This window comes from Mustela putorius, unplaced genomic scaffold, assembly GCF_011764305.1.
Source record: "Mustela putorius furo isolate JIRA1106 unplaced genomic scaffold, ASM1176430v1.1 tig00003836_pilon_pilon_pilon, whole genome shotgun sequence".
NCBI lineage: Eukaryota > Metazoa > Chordata > Mammalia > Carnivora > Mustelidae > Mustela > Mustela putorius.
This window is the reverse complement of record NW_025421989.1, coordinates 15,289,308-15,307,865: the sequence shown is the minus strand read 5'-3', so window position 1 is coordinate 15,307,865 and position 18,558 is coordinate 15,289,308. Positions and strand designations below refer to the sequence as shown.

Here is an 18,558-nt window from a genome sequence, read left to right as displayed (position 1 = left end):
CAGTCACTGGAGTGAATGGAAATGGTCAAGAAACTAGAAATTGGGAGCTGTGGTCCTCATTGCAAAGAGAGAAGGCTAAATGGAGTTTGGGAGATAAAGAAAAAAAGAAAATAAATAAATGGTGTTTGGGAGGAAGTGAAGAATTACGTGGGGTTTGAGGGTTGCTTATTCTCTGGTCCCCCGGTGGCTGAAAAGGGGGAGCCCTCTATAACCTGAGGCATGGTGGTCAGGTTAGGAATAAGGGGGAAGTGGCCAATACTGAGGCCTGATAAAGTCTTCCTCGTTTATGGCAAAGAGGATGTGGAAATCTTTTCCTGAAAGTCCTCATAGAATTGGATAGATAGATAACATCTCTCTGAAATAAATTAAGTGTAGTAACTCAGGAGTTAGGGAATAGGTTAGAAACTCCAGAAGTTCCATGCTTGCTCTTTGTCCTCCTTTGTCACTGTCTTTTGTGAATCTATGTTGTTTTCCCTGCACGGAGCCTGTAGCGGGACTTTGTGGAAGGCACAGAGAGGAACTGCTGCTCTCAGGACCTCAGAAGTGGAAAGCACTGAAAAGAACGTTCTCCATTGTCATAGAAAAGGACAAGAATTTCTCAAGGCCAGAAAATACATCAGCTGGGAGATTTTACTGTGCACATTCTCTGCCCCCTACCTCTGTAAAACAAACAAAACGTACCTTTAAAAAAAATAACATAGAACTATGAAAAGTGCCATTTAAGAAAGCCCATGATTAAAATAGGTGATTTCATGTTTTGTTTTGTTTTGTTTTCCAAATGAGGGTTTTCTTCCTCTCTATTTTGTGTGTGTTACAGAGAAAGAAGAGAATGGGGAAATATTTTAGGACAGGAAAATGAGAACATGCAAAATGAGTAATGGAAGATGTAGCATTCCTTCATTTAGTGAGGATCTAATTTGCCTAAAACTCATCATGCACCCTAGAGAGAATTTTGAGCCTTAAGAGAACTCCTTCTGTACCTGAGATTTGCTACTAAAGAGACTTGTAACTTTGAGTGAGTGAATGAATATGCCTGATCGCCCAGCACAAAGCTGAACTGAACTTTTTCTCCAGCAAACCAGAAATCATTCCACCAAAATATTCCTCTTAAAAGTGCATTGAGTCAGTCCATCCACACCCTCAACTCAGTTCCCCTTTAAAAAAAAAAAAGGCTACTGAAGAGACTTGTAACTTTGAGTGAGTGAATGAATATGCCTGATTGCCCAGCACAAGGCTGAACTGAACTTTTTCTCCAGCAAACCAGAAATCATTCCACCAAAATATTCCTCTTAAAATTGCATTGAGTCAATCAATCCACGCCCTCAACTCAGTTCCCCTTAAAAAAAAAAAAAAAGGCACAAAATCAAAGTATGTTCACATTAAATGGAAATGGTTGTCAAATAGCTGAGAAAGGAAAATAACTGTGAAATCTATGTGATTTTAAGATTATGATACACTTAAGTAGTTTTAAAAGCAGGAGGAAAAAAAATGAAACCTCAAAATTGGGGGGGCCTGGTATTCATCACATTTGTTTTTTTCTCCCATTTGAGAAACTGTAATCATTACTTTGGTTTGTGTTTAGCAAGAGTTTTTTAAAAAATTAAAATAAATAAAAAGGGTTTGTCTTTGTGAAGGACCGGAGAACCACTAGAAAACAGAACAATAAAGCCATGGACCCCATGCAAATAAATTCTACCCTTTCAATCAGTACTTCTTCAAATGCTGGGAAATGAGGAATCTCTAAGTATTGTCTTTGATCATACGTGAAAAAGTTACAAAGTAAACTCACTTTTTTTTTTTCAGGTCCTTTCATACATGTGAATAGGAATTCATGGGTTTAATTAGAAGAGCAGGAAATGTATTTTTTTAACTTTGAAAACATGATACAATACCTTGGTACTTTATTTGACTAAGTAGATGATATAAAATCATTTCCAATTATTGCCTGCCATTTATCACCACCCTTTACTTCAAGTTAATCATCAGCTGACTCATTTTACATCTGATATTCGTAACATCCTTACTAATGACTTGGAAGAGGAAGTATAATGACCCACTAATAAAAGCTCCATGTGATTTCTAGTTAGGAGGTGTCACATATCAAATCAGACCTTATGGAAATAAGTCAATAATGTGGAGAGGTAGACCATCCTTTCTAGTTAGTGTACCTTATTTTCTTAAAATGTTATTTTTTTCTCATTACAAAAGTAGCAGCTGGTTTGTAGAGACACTGGGAAGCAGAAAAAATATAAAAGAAAGTAAAAAGCACTGCACTGTTATTTAATCACCCTGGGGTGAACCCTGTTGACTGTGTGTGTGTGTGTGTGTGTGTGTGTTTACTCCCAGCCCTTTTGCCATACATTTTTAACTGGTTGAGATCATACCACACACATAATTTTTTTCACACACACCATCCTGTGCCTCTTTTCCACTTAGCATTATCTAAAATTTTCCATGTCATTACAGACTTAGTGAAACAGCTCTTTTAAAGGCTGTAGAATGTTTAGTTGTAAGGCTTTAGATAACCTTGCGGATCTGGGAGAACTGGAATTTGGTGGTTTCATTGACTCCCATCAACATGATGTTTAAATCTCCCATTTTATAGTGGAAAACACAGCATCTTCTTGAAAACATAAAAAGAACGTAGGAAAGCAGTCTGGGCTTGTGGGCTGTGTAGTGGTAGGCATTCTGCAAAGGTCTGTTGAATTTGATGTACTACCTATAGGACAGGTAGTATAGGGTCTGTAGGGTCTGAACAGAATTCCAGTTGTCCCATCCTTGCTGATAGTGAAAGAAGCCTTCAAGTGCAGCCTTTGGCCAGAGCCCTGGCTGCTTTGAGGTAGAAGACTGGGAATCCCATTTTTTACATCTAAGTATCTGTCAGTAATTTTCGCTAGTGGCTTTAGATATCTGTACCACATGAGTGTGTGGTCTCATTTGGCCCATGTTTCTTAACTGCCTTGGGAGGAGTATCTGTTTGGCCTAACGATTTAGGATTTCTTCATCCATTATTGAATGGATGCCAAGCTTTGTAGAAGATGGCTCGGAGTGATTTTCTATGGTGGTGTGTTTGCTCCTGAGTATCAAAATTCTCAATAAAAGGCTTTCTGTTCTCTGACAACAGGCCATTTTTCCCAGACACACGCCTTGTTGTTTTTCTATCGTTAACAGTAGATAACAGTTTGGATGCAGCCAGAAGCAGTTGGCATGCGCCTGTATTTGAGGGGCTTCTGGAACAGTCTTCCGGCCACTCACTGTAGGGCGCCACCTTAACTGAAGCTTTATTGACCTGAAAGCTCTGTGGGTTGTCGGCTCTGGCCTTAGTTGTTTCTCCGATTTTCTTTGTTCTGTCTGCTTTTCTTCCCAGGCAATGACTATATGGTGATTGCTGTTGCTTTTCTTCGTTGCTCATTTTTCAGAACTATCGCTTTGCTCCAAGCATGTCTCTGCTATGCGACGGTCTTCTAAAAGTCGCTTCATGCTCTCCATTCCCCAAGCAAAGGAACGGGCCAGTTAACCTGCTGTTTTAAAAAGCTGTTGTAATCGAAACAGTCATTCTTTGTAACTAGACTCATAAAGAGGCATTATGATGATTGATTTTTTTATTCAGTAAAATTCAATAACAGTGATAATGGCTAAGCACTTTATATACATTTTCCCATTTAATCCTCCTAGAAAATCTATAAGGTACGTAGTATCATTTCCATGTCAGACCAGGAGACAGGGGTATAGAGAGGTTAAGTAACTTGCCCGGGATCCCATAGCGGTAAGACTGTGCTCTTAGGAATCCTACTTAATACAAAGTCGCTCGTCTTGCTAGATGCCATCGTGAGAGGTGGGGAAGCTTTATTCATTCCGTTGGTCTGTCCCTAGCATCTAGAAAATGCGTTGCACACAGTACTTTCTCCATAGATCTATTTTTGATGAATGGATTTATTGTTGACTAAAGTAAATTATGAATATTTAATGCTTCCAATGTGCAAGACCCACCAAAGAATACAGAGATTACCAAAATACCGCTCTTGCCCCACACCCACTTATATTCTAGTCCGTGAAACAGGCATATACATAAGTAGTCGCAAATCCAAAGCAGAGAGGGTAGTGAGTGCTGTTCAGGAGATTCAGAACATCTGTAGTAGGAACACAGAAGTGGTGAGAGAATCCCAATGGTTGACATGTAGGACGTTTTCATGGAAGGCACAGAATTTATGTTCACCCCTTCTTGTCGAATATGGCATAGTAACTGGTAACTAGAGTGCCCTGAGATTAATTTGACCTCTTTGAGGATTTCCATCCTTGAGGCATCTCAGGGTCTTCTTTCTAAGTATTTTGCTCTCTATCTAGAAGATGTAACCAATGTGTACTTGACTTCTGTGTATATTTAGGAAGTTCCTATTTTGAGTAAGTATGTGTCATGAACTTGTTCTTTCCAATGAACTAAAACATAAAGATGATATTGAGTCTTTAAGATTTGATGCAATCTTCTCTTCCCTTCTTTAAAATTGGGGAGACCAGATGATAAAAAAAAAAAAAAACCAAAAAGAGTAAGTGTTATTCTTTGGGAATCTGTGGAGCAGGCAGTGAAAGTGAAGAATGAGTCCTTTGGCATTAAAGCCTGAGCTCTATAGCAGTAGCTGGATTGAGAGACTGTCTTTCTGGAAGCAGTAGGTTATCTTTCATAGAAGTGGAACGAGTGTTTCCTGTAGGACTGAACTGAGCTTCTGGACAAAGATGGGTTTGTTCTCCAACTCACCTCATTTGATGCTGTCTGCACCCCTGATTATTTTGTGGTTGAATATTAAGCAGCTGGATAACAGAGGCTCATGAGCAGTTTCTTGCCATTCTAGTCAACATTCATACGTAGGGAGAGGCTTGTAGGGAAAGAGGAATATACTCTAAGCCTCTTGACAACGTGCTGAAGTATACATCACATAAAATTTACCATTTTAATCATTCTTTTTTTAAAAAAAAAAAAAGATTGTATTTATTTATTTATTTGTCAGAGATTGAGAGCGAGAGAGACAGAGAGAGCACAAGGTAGCAGAGGGGCAGGCAGGTGCGGAGGGAAAAGCAGGCTCCCGATGAGCAAGGAGCTTGATGTGGGACTCAATCCCAGGATGCTGGGATCATGACCTGAGCCAAAGGCAGTGACCCAGCCGAGCCATGCAGGCATCCCTCATTTTAATCATTCTTAAGTGCATACTTCTGTGACATTCAGGGCATTGACATTGTTGTGTAGCCATCCCCACCGTCCATCTTCAGAAATCCCATCATCTTGCCAAACCAGAACGCTGTACCCCTTAAACACTGAACTCCCCTTTCCCCCTGCCCACAGCCCCTGGCAACCACCCTTCCACTTTCTGTCTCTATGAATCTGACTACTCCTGATACCTCATGTGAGTGGAACCATACAGTATTTGTCCTTCCGTGACTGGCTTTTTTCACTTGATGTGATGTTTTCCCGGTTCATTCATGTTGCTCCCTGTGTCAGGATTTCCTTTTTCTTTAAGGCTGAATAATATTTCAGTGTGTGCCCTAGCCTAGTAAATAGCAGTTTTTCTTGAAAACAAAACAATAAAACATCGTTGTATATATTACCTCCTCTCTGATTAAAACTGTTTCATTTCCTTTCCTTACTCTGAAAGACATAAAAGGTCCTCTGGAAATTTCTTTCTTTCTAAGATTTTATTTATTTCTTCAAGAGAGAGAGCAGGGAAAGGAGCAGAGGGAGAAGGAGAAGCAGACTCCACGCTGAACACAGAACCCAACATGGGGCTCAATCCCAGGGCCATGAGATCATGACTTAAGGGGAAACCAAGAGCCTGTTGCCTAACTTCCTGAGCCACCTAGGTGCTTCTTCTCTGGAAATTTCTTTTGGGCAAAGAAATTTCCCATTTTTGATTCTAGCTTAAAACATTTTCGGAGACATACTTGACTAAACTGTTTAGTTTAAATTTGTCAGATTAGAAAGATACTTTTTCATATGTGTCATGAGCTTATGTGTCTGGTTTTTTTTTTTTTAAATTTAATTCTATTTTTTCAGTGTTCCAAAATTCATTGTTTATGCACCACACCCAGTGCTCCGTGCAATACGTGCCCACCTTAATACCCACCACCAGGCTCACCTAACCCCCTATGCCCCTCCCCTTCAAAACCCTCAGTTTATGTTTCTGTTTTTTAAAAATTCCTTTAGTTTTCAAGTGATGGATTTGTGTTTTAACAGTAAGCTAACTGTTCATGACCATCACAGGCCTACTATTTTTCTCCAACACATCACCACACCAGCCCTGGAACACTGAGAACACATTCACTATGATTCTTTTCACTAGGATAGATTCTTTTTTTTTTTTTTTAAGATTTTATTTATTTATTTGACAGATAGAGATCACAATTAGACAGAGAGGCAGACAGAGAGAGAGAGAGGAGGAAGCAGGCTTCCCGCTAAGCGGAAAGCCCGATGCGGGGCTCGATCCCAGGACCCTGGGATCAGGACCTGAGCTGAAGGCAGAGGCTTTAACCCACTGAGCCACCCAGGCGCCCCTCACTAGGATAGATTCTTGAAAATGCTTCCCTGAACCCCTGTGTCAGGCTGTTTAGCCTCTTCTAATGAGGATCTGAACTTCATGTTGCTCTCAGCACATCACTGGCACCCAGGACCTCTGTAGAATGCGTATATGTAGACTCAAGAATGTAACAGAGTTTGGGTTTTGTCCCTGTATATTCAAACCAGTTCATGATCACTGATTTTTCCCCGTGGAGCCTGTGAAGTATGGAGAGGTCTAAATATTTCTCGAACCTCTCTTTTGCATTCTTAGTTTCACTGTCTCGGCTGGATCATGGTGTCAACCTCCTATTTATTAGCTCTTTGACTTTGGCATGTCTTTACTTTCTTCTGCGTTCCCCTGATGCCGCCGGACCACCGGTCTTAAAGTTGCATATTTGATCATGCCACACCTCTGCTTACTAACAGTTGCCTTGAAGATAATGCATGAATTTAACATTGGCCCCAACTTACCTTTCTGGCCTCCTACCCAAGTAGCTCTCCCTTCCTTCACCCATGACCGCTCCCCCTTCCCCACACACATTCTTACCTTCGCTCCTGCTTCTCTTCAGCTCGAATACCCCTTCCATCATTCTCTGCCTGGCAAGCTTCTGCTCACTTTTCAGAATTTGTCTCAAGCTTCGTCAATCCAGTGAGACTGATTTCCAGTTGTGGAACTATTAATGGCTCCTGTTTTCTCTTCTAGACACTTTTATTGTAGTGTTTATCCCTTTGTATTATGATGCTCTGTTAGAGTCCATCTCTGCTGCTCAATTTTGAACTTAGTAAAGATCCAGGACTCTGTCCGTCTCATCTTTGTTAACTCAGCCTCCAGCAATCATGGCTGATGGCAGTTCCAGAAAAGAATGCTGAATGAATGATTAAAATGGAAGGAAGGAGCGAGTGGAGAGCAGGAGCAGGGTCAAGGGAGGGAGAGAGAGGGGCAGGCCAACCTTCACTTTTGAGGTATAAAGGAAAGCTAACAAGTGTGGTTTTGCTCTCAAGTATGTCATAAAAATGTCATGATCCATTGTGGGCTGCATGTCAGTAGAAACATTACTGAAACCTCATTTGTTTAGCAATCTGGACTTCACTTGAACCTTAAAAGTGAGATGGAATTCAAAGACACTGGGGAAGGAGGTGCCATCCCAGGTCAGGGAAATGACCTAGACTAGGTTGTGATTGAATAAATAAAAATATTTCAAATCCGGATAGCATCTTTCTATGTTAATTGGATTCATAGAGCTCCTTTTTAGGGAAATTCGGACTTGGAAAAGTACAGCAAGTTTCCTGTTAAAGCTCTGGGTGAACAAAACTCAAACCAGCCCATGGCATTCACTCCTGCCTTACCATACTTCTCTCTCCCTTACCATACTCTTTTTAAATTCTCCAGATGCATCTAAAAAGAGAGCTTTGTTAATCAAAAGATAAAACTAATCCTCTAGGAGAAGGAAGGTTTACGTTTTCCTTTTATTTGTCATAACAGAAGAAAATAGTCTTTTAGAGTATAATGGCGAATTGTATTTTGTCTAAGTGGTACATGAAATGGAAATTTACTTTGGCTTATTCATCCTCTGTGAATAAGATGATCCTACAGCAAAATAGCATGCAGGCTTCTCTCTTGGGAACAGTGGGGGTAAAATATAAATAGTATCTTCATATACTGTCAGATGTTTGGAGAGCTGCCTTCTATGATTTTAATGTTGTCTTGAATGTACATTCTCTACCTCATTGAGCCCTTAAGTCGGCTTTGATTCGTTCTTCAACATTGTGTTTCCCCAGCATGAGGAGAAGCCCCTGCTAAACCTTACTGTGTTTTGACAAAGAGAAAATCCTACCCTACCTTTGAATGTTTTCTAGGGCCCTTTCCAGTTTTTTTAGGGCATGGTCTCTAGAGCTCTTCAGAATGCAAACAAATGACCCAACAGATCAAATCCTGGCAGAAGATAAAGTTCATGATAAATGATAGAATTGGCTGAAATTCACAGCCATATCTTTCTACTGATACACACAAATGCACATGTATGTCTCAGGGAGAGAGAGATATACTAATATAAAAACAGACTTCTTATGTACACGTTCAGTAGAATGACAGATACTGAAGTTTTTATTGGATGGATTGAAAGAGTAAGCCCCAGGAGGCCTAAAGGAAGCATTTAAGTCAGGCTTTGCTGTTTTATATCCAGAGAAAGTTTGCTATTAGTCTTTTTTTTTTAAGATTTTTTATTTATTTGACAGACGGAGATCACAAGTAGGCAGAGAAGCAGGCAGAGAGAGAGGGGGAAGCAGGCTCCCCACTGAGCAGAGAGCCCAATGTGGGGCTCGATCCCAGGACTCTGGGATCATGACCTGAGCCAAAGGCAGAGGCTTTAACCCACTGAGCCGCCCAGGCGCTCCAGTTTGCTATTAGTCTTAAGAGCACAAGGGAAAGACACCAGCCCTTGAGAGATATGGCAAGTCGCAGCAACTGGAAGTAAATTTCTTCAGGGCTTTGGAAATTTTTTATAAGCAGCCATTAAGTAGCAGTATATATCCTGAGTGGGTTTTTTAATCTGAGTTCTTTGAAGTAGATATAGTAAGGGGTGGTGGTGGAGGTAGACTAAAAGTTGAGTCTCATGTGAGGTCAGAGGAAGTCGCCTGAATTGGGGAAAAGGATCCTTGTCTGGAAAATTAGTGAAACAGTCCCTGTGCTAGTAACAAGCCTCTAGACAGGGGTCAAAGGGGAAGGGGTAAATCTGAAAACAGGGCCTTGGGGCTGCATTTGATGTGAGAAGATACATTCAGAGGGTCATCAAGGATGGGTTCCAAGTTGTGAGTCTAGGAAACAAAGAGGATGAGCGATGAGCCCCGAGGGTTTAGGAAGTAGAGGTAGTGATGTTTATCCAGCTTTTCCATACACTCTTCATTCTTGTGATGTGTGTTTGGGTAGCACAAGGAGTATCTGTTAAGTTTGGAAAACACTTAAGTAATGTTAACGATAGAGCTAGCAGTAACTACAGGACTTCTCAGAGACTTTAATATGCTGTTATGCAAGGATTAGACCAAGTGTTCTATGTTTTCCATATTTACCAGAGTGTGGGATTAGGTGAATCGGAAGTCGGTTCGTTGGTAGAACATTTTGGGAACATACTTTGGAAAATTATTTCAGAATGAGAGGACGGTGTGTGTGTTCTAATACCCGAATGATAATGAACCCTGCACATGATGGTCTTGAGGGAATGTGAGGGAACAGGCTAGGATGAATATTTGGAAATCATAGGCAGAGAGCCGTCTACCAGAAACATGGCTGAGATTGGATTCTTCTTTATGGTAGTGACCAATAATTAATAGGAGCTCAGGGGCGTGTGCATGGGTACAAAGGAGAAAGGCAGGGGCAATAGAGGTCTAAGAAGATAACCTGGAAAATATGCTGTCACTTGAAACTGTGCTGGAAAGATCTGGTATGTGGCAGTGACAAACCGGGGGGCTCCAAGAGGGCCTCCTGTTTTGTCAAGAAGGATGTCTCCCCTATTCCATCAGTTGTGTTGTGGGGGGGTTGCTAGTGCTAGGGCAGAGGGTGAGACCATGGTGTCCCCAAGCTCCCTGTTCCATTCAGCATTTACCCTTCATATCCTTTGTGGAGATAAGAGAATAAATAATATCCAGGTCCTGCTCTCAAGGAGACCACTATTTCTGAATAGAAGGAGGGAGAAAAGCAGTTAAACTTCTAAGTGTAATACAGTTAAATGCTTCTAGAGCATCTGTGATTCTGACAAGGTCTTCAACCATGATTGGGCAGAGGTTTAACATAACTCGAATTGTTGCTAACTTTTCAAGACAACCGGGGAAATAAACACTATATGAACAAACTGTAAGTCGTAAGCCCAATTTTATAATCAGAAGATTGCTTTAAAAATTGTTTTTCTTATAGCAAGGTTTAAAAATGGACTGAAGCTTGCCCCTTTGGAGGTGTCAGAATTGACATAGTGGTATATGAGTTGTTTTAAAGGTGACCTCTGTCCCTTGAATGGAGCTACAGATATATTTTTTCTTTGACTGGACCATGCATTTTATCTTTAGAATTTTGAGTCGCATTTTACTCTGCTGTATGTCCTGTTGATATCAAATAGTTGAAGCCGAGCCAACCAAAGGCGGGCAAATTGACAGTTGCTAATGTAAATTTCCCAGTGAGTAGAAAAAGCTTCCATTAGAAACTCACAGGCGCCCATTGTAAGGATGCTCCTTTGTGCTTTTCTCTTCTGGCTCTGACACGAGCTGGCCCCCTGGACTTCGGCTCTGCTCCTACCGCTCCCGGCTGAGCACCAAGACTTTTCATAATACCGTCAGTTATAGGTGCTCATGAAAGGAGTGTGTAAAAAGAAATATTAAAATTTTACAGTGCGTTTTAATAGTTCGTGTTTATTTCTGAGTTACGATGGTAAATGAAAGCTAAAAGGGTGTGGATATGGTTATATATACATACTGTTTCGTCTTTTCTCCCATTACTATGTCCTGTAGCCTGTATCTCTTTGTATCCTATGCATGACGAACGTTTGGGTTAACCACGCCCAGTGGCTGGACGCTCAGCACAGCAGTCCGGAAAACCCAATGAATTGCTGTTTCAGTGTTTGCAGTGATATGCGGCATCGTCCTGCCTTTTTGTCTGCCTCCCTGCCTTGCACTGAACAGGCACTTAATGAATCTGCACTGAACAGAAAGGGAAGGAATGCTGTTAGACATGAGTACAGCGACAGGAATGCCTAGAAAGAGCCATCCTTTAGCTTATATTTTACCAGCTGTTTGAAAAGTCGTCTCTTGTGTTTGGCTTTCTGTGAGGACTTGAGTAATGTCTACGTATAGCTTCTCAGAAGATCACCCTCTTCTAGAATGGGTATCCGAAAGCCTGGTCTGCCAACAGAGAGGCTTCCCTGACTGCTAGAACGTAGGGAGCACTCTTTCTCTCTTCCCCCATCCACTGAAGCTGGTTGCCTTTGTGATTAAGAGTTATGTGTGGTATTCTTGGAGAGGAGACTTTCAGAGATGGGACTTAAACTCTCTTTAACATTGTCCTCTAATTAGAAAATGTTATATACTCAAGGAGTTTGCATCTGAATTAGAATGAAGTCACAGGAGTGACTTGATCTGAGCAGGACCCCGGTCTCACGCTCCAGCAGTCACAAAGAGAAACAGATAAATTAGTCATTAGGGAACTGGATTCCACTGGGCTCAAATCCAGGGATTGTCTTTCCTACAAGCACTAGTTTCTTCATTTTGGCACAGAAAAGGCAAAAAAAAAAATTACTTGCTCCAGTAACTGAAATCATATGGGGGTTATCCTTCCTGATGCTGTATAACCAGATCTTGTAAAGCTGGGAGTAGGTATGATGCTCCTACGGGACCCAAAAACCCCAGAAACTTTATTTAGTACTTTTGTCAAGAAATCCAATAGGAGAGAGACTTCTGGTCTTAAATCTTTAAAGGAATGAGTTTTTGGAAGTATTTGTTTTTAAAAGTCATTTTTAAATGGAGATTGGGGTGTGGTAGGAGAGACAGAACTTGAGGGCAGCCTGGTGATGACTGTATGTTGCAGTAGATGATTAGCAATTGTAGGTCACTAGCAGTGGCAATCAGTCATTGTCTGTTTGTAGAGCTTTCACCTCTCTGCAGCCATCCAGGTATATGTCTACTCCCAGACCCAGCAGCAGCTTCAGAGTTGGGGGACAAGCAGAGCACAAGAGCGTAGATGTGGGTACTAAGAAGTCTTTAGGACACAGCACAGGGAAGAAAAAATGTTGGGCTGAGCTGTGGAGTGGAGCTGCCGAGGGTTCCTTCACAAGGCAGATGGTAAAATGGGCCTGTTGCCCAACTCTTAGGAGTGAAAGAGCTGTGTCCTGAGCAGAGTCAGCACAGCTCCCAAGTGCTTGGCCAGTCCATGTCCTGGATAAGCCATCTTCTCAGGAGGGCAAGAACTGGGAACTCTGCTGAGGAAGCAAGGAGTAGAGATCCCGTATCTTCTTCCAGAGCTGCCGGAAGCCTAACATTCTTCTTCACTGCCTACAGGGTGGATGCAAGATGTTTGGATGGGATTCCCTCATTTTTCTGTCCGCTTGGGTTCGGCTTTCAATTGTATATGACCTCCGTGTGTGCTGGAGCTAGGCATTGCCCTTTGCAAGTTGGGGTTCGGTTCACTTTTAGCTCAGTGGACCCAAAATGTTTTCAGAGGTGTGGGGGAAGCTGAAAGCCTAGTGGAAAAGCAGTGTTTCATTGCCCCTTGTCTTTGTTCTTGTATTTAGAGGAAGGGCAGGAGACAGGGGTTCTCAGATGGGGTGTTTAGAAAGGTGTGGGACGTTTGGTGCGGATGGATTGATCAGGACCACTGCAGGCGATCAGTGGGCAGCACGCAGGTGGCCAAGTGTCCTTTAGTGTGTGAGACAGTCTCCTACAATGAAGAGATGTCACACCTAGCATGCCCGTAGAGAGACACACTCTGAGGGAGCCGCAGGATTTGGCTGTCCCTGAAGGTTAGTACGGTCATGCAGATCTGCCCACTTGGCCTTCAGGGTAGTCTGAGGCTAGGAACCGTCTTCCATTGTTGATACAAAACCATCTTTCCATCCCTTGATCCATCTGTCCCTTCACCCATCCATCCTCTCAGGGCTTCTTTGGTGAAGGACCCCATAGCCACATGGGCTCCCCATTCTTTCCCCTCAGTGATATAGTCCCACTGTCAGCCGCACTAAACTCTCGTTCCTTTCTGAGCTGACTGATTTAGTATTGTTATGCCAACTGAGAGCAGAGAAGGTAGAAGGCATCAAAGCCTACTGTAAGGAGAGTGAGAAGAGGAAGAAGAGTGAAAAAGATGGTTTATGACTTATCTGATCATGAGAATAGGCACTGCATTGTTCACCCAAGAAAGGTATTTGGTCAGTGCTGATGGAATCCCACGCACATCTAGGTCAGTGCTTCTCAGTCTTGAGCATCCCCTGGAGGGTGTGTTCAGACAGACTGCCAGGCACCATCCCCAGAGTTTCTGATTGAGAAAGTCTAGGGTGGGGCCCGGGAATTTGCTTTACTAGCAAGTTCCCAGTGATACCAGTGCCGCCTGCCTGGGAGCCATCCTTTGGTAGGCCTGGAGAAGAGAGAAACAGCTGAACGATTCCCGTCTCTGGGACACCTCGGGGACCAGGCTGAGTGGGGAGGAACTTGCCTTACTCTTGACCTTCAATCATGGCCCAAGAAGAAGAAAGGAAGAGTTAATTTAAGTCTAGCACCCCTGGCAGACACGCCCATTACCAGCCTCACTGTCAGCTGATGCTGTGAGCCACATGGAAGCCAGTGTGCTGTATTTTCTGAAATAGTGAGAAAAAGAACAGAGTAAGCTCTGCATTCACGTGTCTTTCCGTGACAGAAGTATAGAAGTAAGTGCACTTAACTGGTGGCTTTTTCTTGATGTCTCTTAGCTTGCACTGTCCTGGAAAGCAGGGCATCAGAGACCATAGGCAGTGCTTCCCTTTTTTACTAAATAAGGGGAAGTTATAAGAACACACAACCTGTGAAGGTTTCCCTAAAGGAAAGCATCTGGTTTAAAGCCCAAACCATTAGAAGCCTCCTTTTTACCCAGAAAGGAACCCCGAGTCAGGATTGAGCAGTATTTTCCTGACTTCCTCTCCCCACTGTCAGTCAGTAATCACTCAAGGATTAACAGTTTTGCTTTTCTTCTTCCTAATGAGTTAATGACAGTGATGCTTTGTTCTGGTGGGGCCGTAGGGGAGGAACGGGAGATGGGGGCGCACTGTTGGAAATGTGGACAGGAATGTGAATGACACTTTTGACAATGTCTCCTTTTACCTTCACTTCCTGATTTTTCAAGATAATTTCTTAGGATGGTTTTTCATCAAGTTTGACCTTACGGCCAAATAACAACACACTTTTTTCCTCCTTGATGCTTCCTTGGAATCACAACATATTATTAATCTGAGTACTTTGCAGCAGTTGAGGGTGGTATGGTATTTTGGATTTCATTTTTTATCCCATTTAGAAGGCCCTGTGGCACTAAATAAAAATGTCACTGTGTAAAATGTAAAAGCTTTCTGTCACAAATGTTTTTAAAAATTCATGAAGGGCTGAGGATTTGATTTATCTTATCCTCTTTCTGTGATTTATTCATATTTAATGTCGGTTTCAACATTTGAGGCATGAAGAACTTTTTCAAATTAAAAACAGTGGTGAGTTAGTTTTATTTGAAGCCACATTCCACCAGGCTGGTTTTTGAATTCTGTAGTTCTTTCCTCTTCGTGTGTTCCAGGGGAGGATATGTTTGGTTTTCCCAGTGGCTGGAATTCTCACTAGGGAAACCGTTCATTGCTGGGGGGGTTGATTCCCCCAGCTCCTTCGTTTTGACAGCTGTTTTCCTGGTATCCATAGACCGTCTCCTCGGGCATCACGCACCAGCACGCAAACGTGGTGGCAAAAGAAAAGAGCGGGCAGAGACCTCACCTTTGGACCCATCATTTTATTGGCTGTCTGGTTTTTTGTTTTTGATATTTTGAGTCTCTGAGTCGCCTGTGTTTTCAGGAACATCTTTAGTCAGAGACAATATTAGTCTTTTACGTGGATGGTTTATAAATAATCAGTGGTAATAGAGTTAGCTTTGAATGAAGGAAAGAAAATAAACTCCAAACAAATTTATCCTTTTTTTTTTTTTTTGGACTAGTAAATAAACACCTAAGGTCTGTGACACTGGTTGCTCTCAAAGCCCTGGAGGGTTAAAAGGCTAGTGGGAAGAAGGCCTCCAGGCCTCTGTGTTCTGTCTTCAGGGCAGACAGAGCTGTCATCGGGGACGTGGGGGTATTTACTCCTACCCTGCAAGGCAGGCTAGCTTTTCGGTGGCTGGGAGATGCGGTAAGACCCGGCTTCTCTGGACCCTCTGGCCTCTGCCCAGCCTTCCACTTGCCCGTCCACCTGACCTTCCGGCTCTCCCTCCCTTTATCCATTCCTTCTTTGGCCTTCTTATTCTTGCCCTCTTCCTCCCATTCTTCTACTCTACAGACCCTTGTGGTGCCTCCTCTGGGCCCGGCGCTGTGCCTCCACAGCCTCTCGTAGCCTGAGGGGAAATGTGCCTGTCTAGTCTGCTGAAAATAATCAACCTTTTTAATAAGGACATCAAGGAAGAATGGAATAAAAGGTACGGAGCGCCTCCAAGGATAAAGCCTTTGCTCCCTGGTTCGCCCACTTGTTTGTCAACGAGGGTCCGGCCTGGCGGAGAACCGCAGCCACTAGACAGAGCAGTGAAAACTTAAGTGTGTGGTTTTTCGAAGCATTTCTTCATCATGAACTTGATTTTATTTCTTTGCTTAATGGAGAGAATCATCTCGTTAAGTAAACTGCTCTCTTTCCTCCTCAGACTATTGGAAAGAAGTTACCTCCAGCTGCTGCAACTCCGGACCCGACAAAACCAGAAATGGACAGCAGGACAAAGAGTGAGTTTCCTAGTTTCTCCCTTTTACGCTTGGGAGCAGTTAAGTGTTTTCTTGTCATTGAAATGCCTTTGAAAAATCCTCACATAATCTGAATAGCTATTTCACTTTTTTTTAATTTTAAATTTCAGGGTAGTTAACATGCAGTGTTGTATTAGTTTCGGGTGAACAATATAATGATTCCGCAGTTCTATACCTTACTCGGGGCTCATCATAATTAGTGTACTCTTTAATCCCCTTCACCTTAGTGGCTTTCTTAAAAGCATCAGAAAAAATACCCCAGATGTATTTCACAAGGTCCTGCTAGTGGGTGGGCACAGGGTAGGTTAAAGAACTCCTGGGGGTTTTCTCCTTTCTGGAATGTGGTTCTTTCCTATATATACTCAAGCACTTTGCATAGTTCAGAAGCAGGAAGATTCTAGAGAATGACAACTCAAGCAGTTTGGGGATTCACGGGCCTTGGGGTCTGGGAGGCCCAACCTTCTAGCCTCCACCCGCAGCCAGCACTCCCGCAGCCTCCTCCATGCCTCTCGGCCGCAATCTGTCCACGTGCAGATGTCTTTCTTTCATTGAGTCAGATATGCTCGTCCAGTGATTTTTACCCATGAATTTTAGTTTCTGAGTCTATATTGATACTAGCCCATTTTTCTCCTAACAGCTCTTTAAGTATTTTGAGGCAAGCTATTGCCACACAACCTTCCCAAAGAACAGTATTCCCTACTCTAGATCATTGCCAGTTAAAATATACGATGTCTAGGTACATTTACATTTCAGATAACAGTGAATGATTTTTTTGGTTATGAGTAAGTCTCATGTGCTATTTGTTGTTTATCTGAAATGCAAATGTACCTGGGCATCCTGAATTTGTAGTTCTTAGCCTGGCAAGTCTCCAACTCCTTTTGTTATCCTTCCAATAACTAGGGCATTCTGGGCAGGCTCTGATCAGAAACAATTACTTCAATTCCTTTTACAGATTTTATGGTTTTTTTTTTCTTTTCAGCCTCAGATTTTCTTACAAGGATAATGTGGACAGACTACTAATCTAGTTTGGAAAGCCCAAAATTGAGAGAACATAAATCACACATACATAATTATGATTAATATAAGAGCAAAGCACAGCTCTATTCTTCTAATTGCAAAATAATATACCAGAAACTCGTTTTGCAGGGCAAAACAGGTAGTTTCTAGAACAAATGAGTGCTAGTGCCTTAGACTTAAGAATATGAATTTGTTGGACTTGCCAAGCCCAAAATGGTGGCTTTGATAAATAAGTTCGTGGATGATACAGATGCAAATGCTAGTACTGCTTAGGGTTCGGATGAGTTCCACATGCCTTCTGTCTGGCAGTGCTACAGTCAGACTCCTCATACTAGCAGAAAGCCCGTCTGAGGCTCTAACCCTGCGGTTCTCACACTTGAGCATGCTCCAGCATCACCTGGAGACCCCCGCATTGCTGGGTCCCACCTCCAGAATTTCTGAATCACTGGGTCTGGGGGAGGCCTGATACAATGTACTTTTCTAAGGAATTTCCAAGTGCTGCTGCTGCCTCCTGGTTTAGGGCCCACACTTTCAGAACCACTATTTGGAGCTCCTACATGTTCCTAAGGAGACATTGGCCCCATATTTTATCAAGCAGGTTACAGGCTTATCATGCTAAACCTGCTTTTAGGCACTGAAGAATTTTGAAGAATTAAACATTAAATCATGTATGCAAACATTTGTTTTGTTGATCAGTGGCCTGCCCTTCAGTCAACTGCTTATTCTGTAGTTATGGCTATTAACAAATTTATAAATGATCACTGTTATTAGCAAAGTTGCTTAGACGGCTGGAATGGGGAATAGGCAGGAAAAGGAGAAGACCCATCGAGCTTCAAAAGTGATTGGAATGTGGTCTCTGGGACAGGCTGTCCTCGTGACCTGCGACAACTAGTGGTCTTTACCAACCTGACTTGTTTGCAGAAATAGTAATCTGAGAAACAGAGAATTTTTCTTCATGGGAGTTTCCATAGAAGTTTCCACAGAAGTAAAGTGAAACTAAGAGTTTCCATAGAAACAAAGTTGAAATTCCCTGTAGATTGGGTGACTTATGGGTTGCTTTTGGGGGAGGCTGAGCAGTAGGGACCCGAGGGGTCACTTGTTGGGATGTGGCACAAAGCGGGACAGTCTGCGGGGCCTGCTTAAGTGGCTAATCCTCAGGTCTCAGGAACTAGCCCTAGGATAAGATCATGTCCTTGATGCTTGCTTTTCACCCTCTGTAATGTCTGTAGACAGGATATTTGAGTCTTTTGGGAAACATTAGGTGGCTGGGGGAGGTAGATAGCTGTGTGTTAGAGCAGTGCTAGCTGATAGAAATACCACGTGAGCCACATACATAATTTTACATTATCTAGTAGTCATGTTTTTGAAAAAGAAACAGGTGAACTTGTTAATTTCAATATATTTCATTTAACTCAATATATCCTCAGTGTTATTTTTCACATGAAACCCCTATAAAATTATTAAGTGAGATATTTTTATTCTTTATTTATATGAGTCTTCACAAGCCAGCCTGTATGTTTTTAT

General features: G+C 42.3%; 1 protein-coding gene across 7 annotated transcripts in view; it reads left to right on the top strand.

Annotated features, from left to right (window-relative positions):
* SH3KBP1 (SH3 domain containing kinase binding protein 1) overlaps positions 1-18,558 on the top strand; it is a 340,162-nt gene that overhangs the window by 223,914 nt on the left and 97,690 nt on the right. For all 7 annotated transcript variants that reach the window (XM_013059639.2, XM_045089360.1, XM_045089361.1 and 4 more), the window contains one exon: positions 15,924-15,999. In XM_013059639.2, the coding sequence (XP_012915093.1) occupies positions 15,924-15,999 (76 nt within the window). The remainder of the gene's footprint in view (positions 1-15,923; positions 16,000-18,558) is intronic.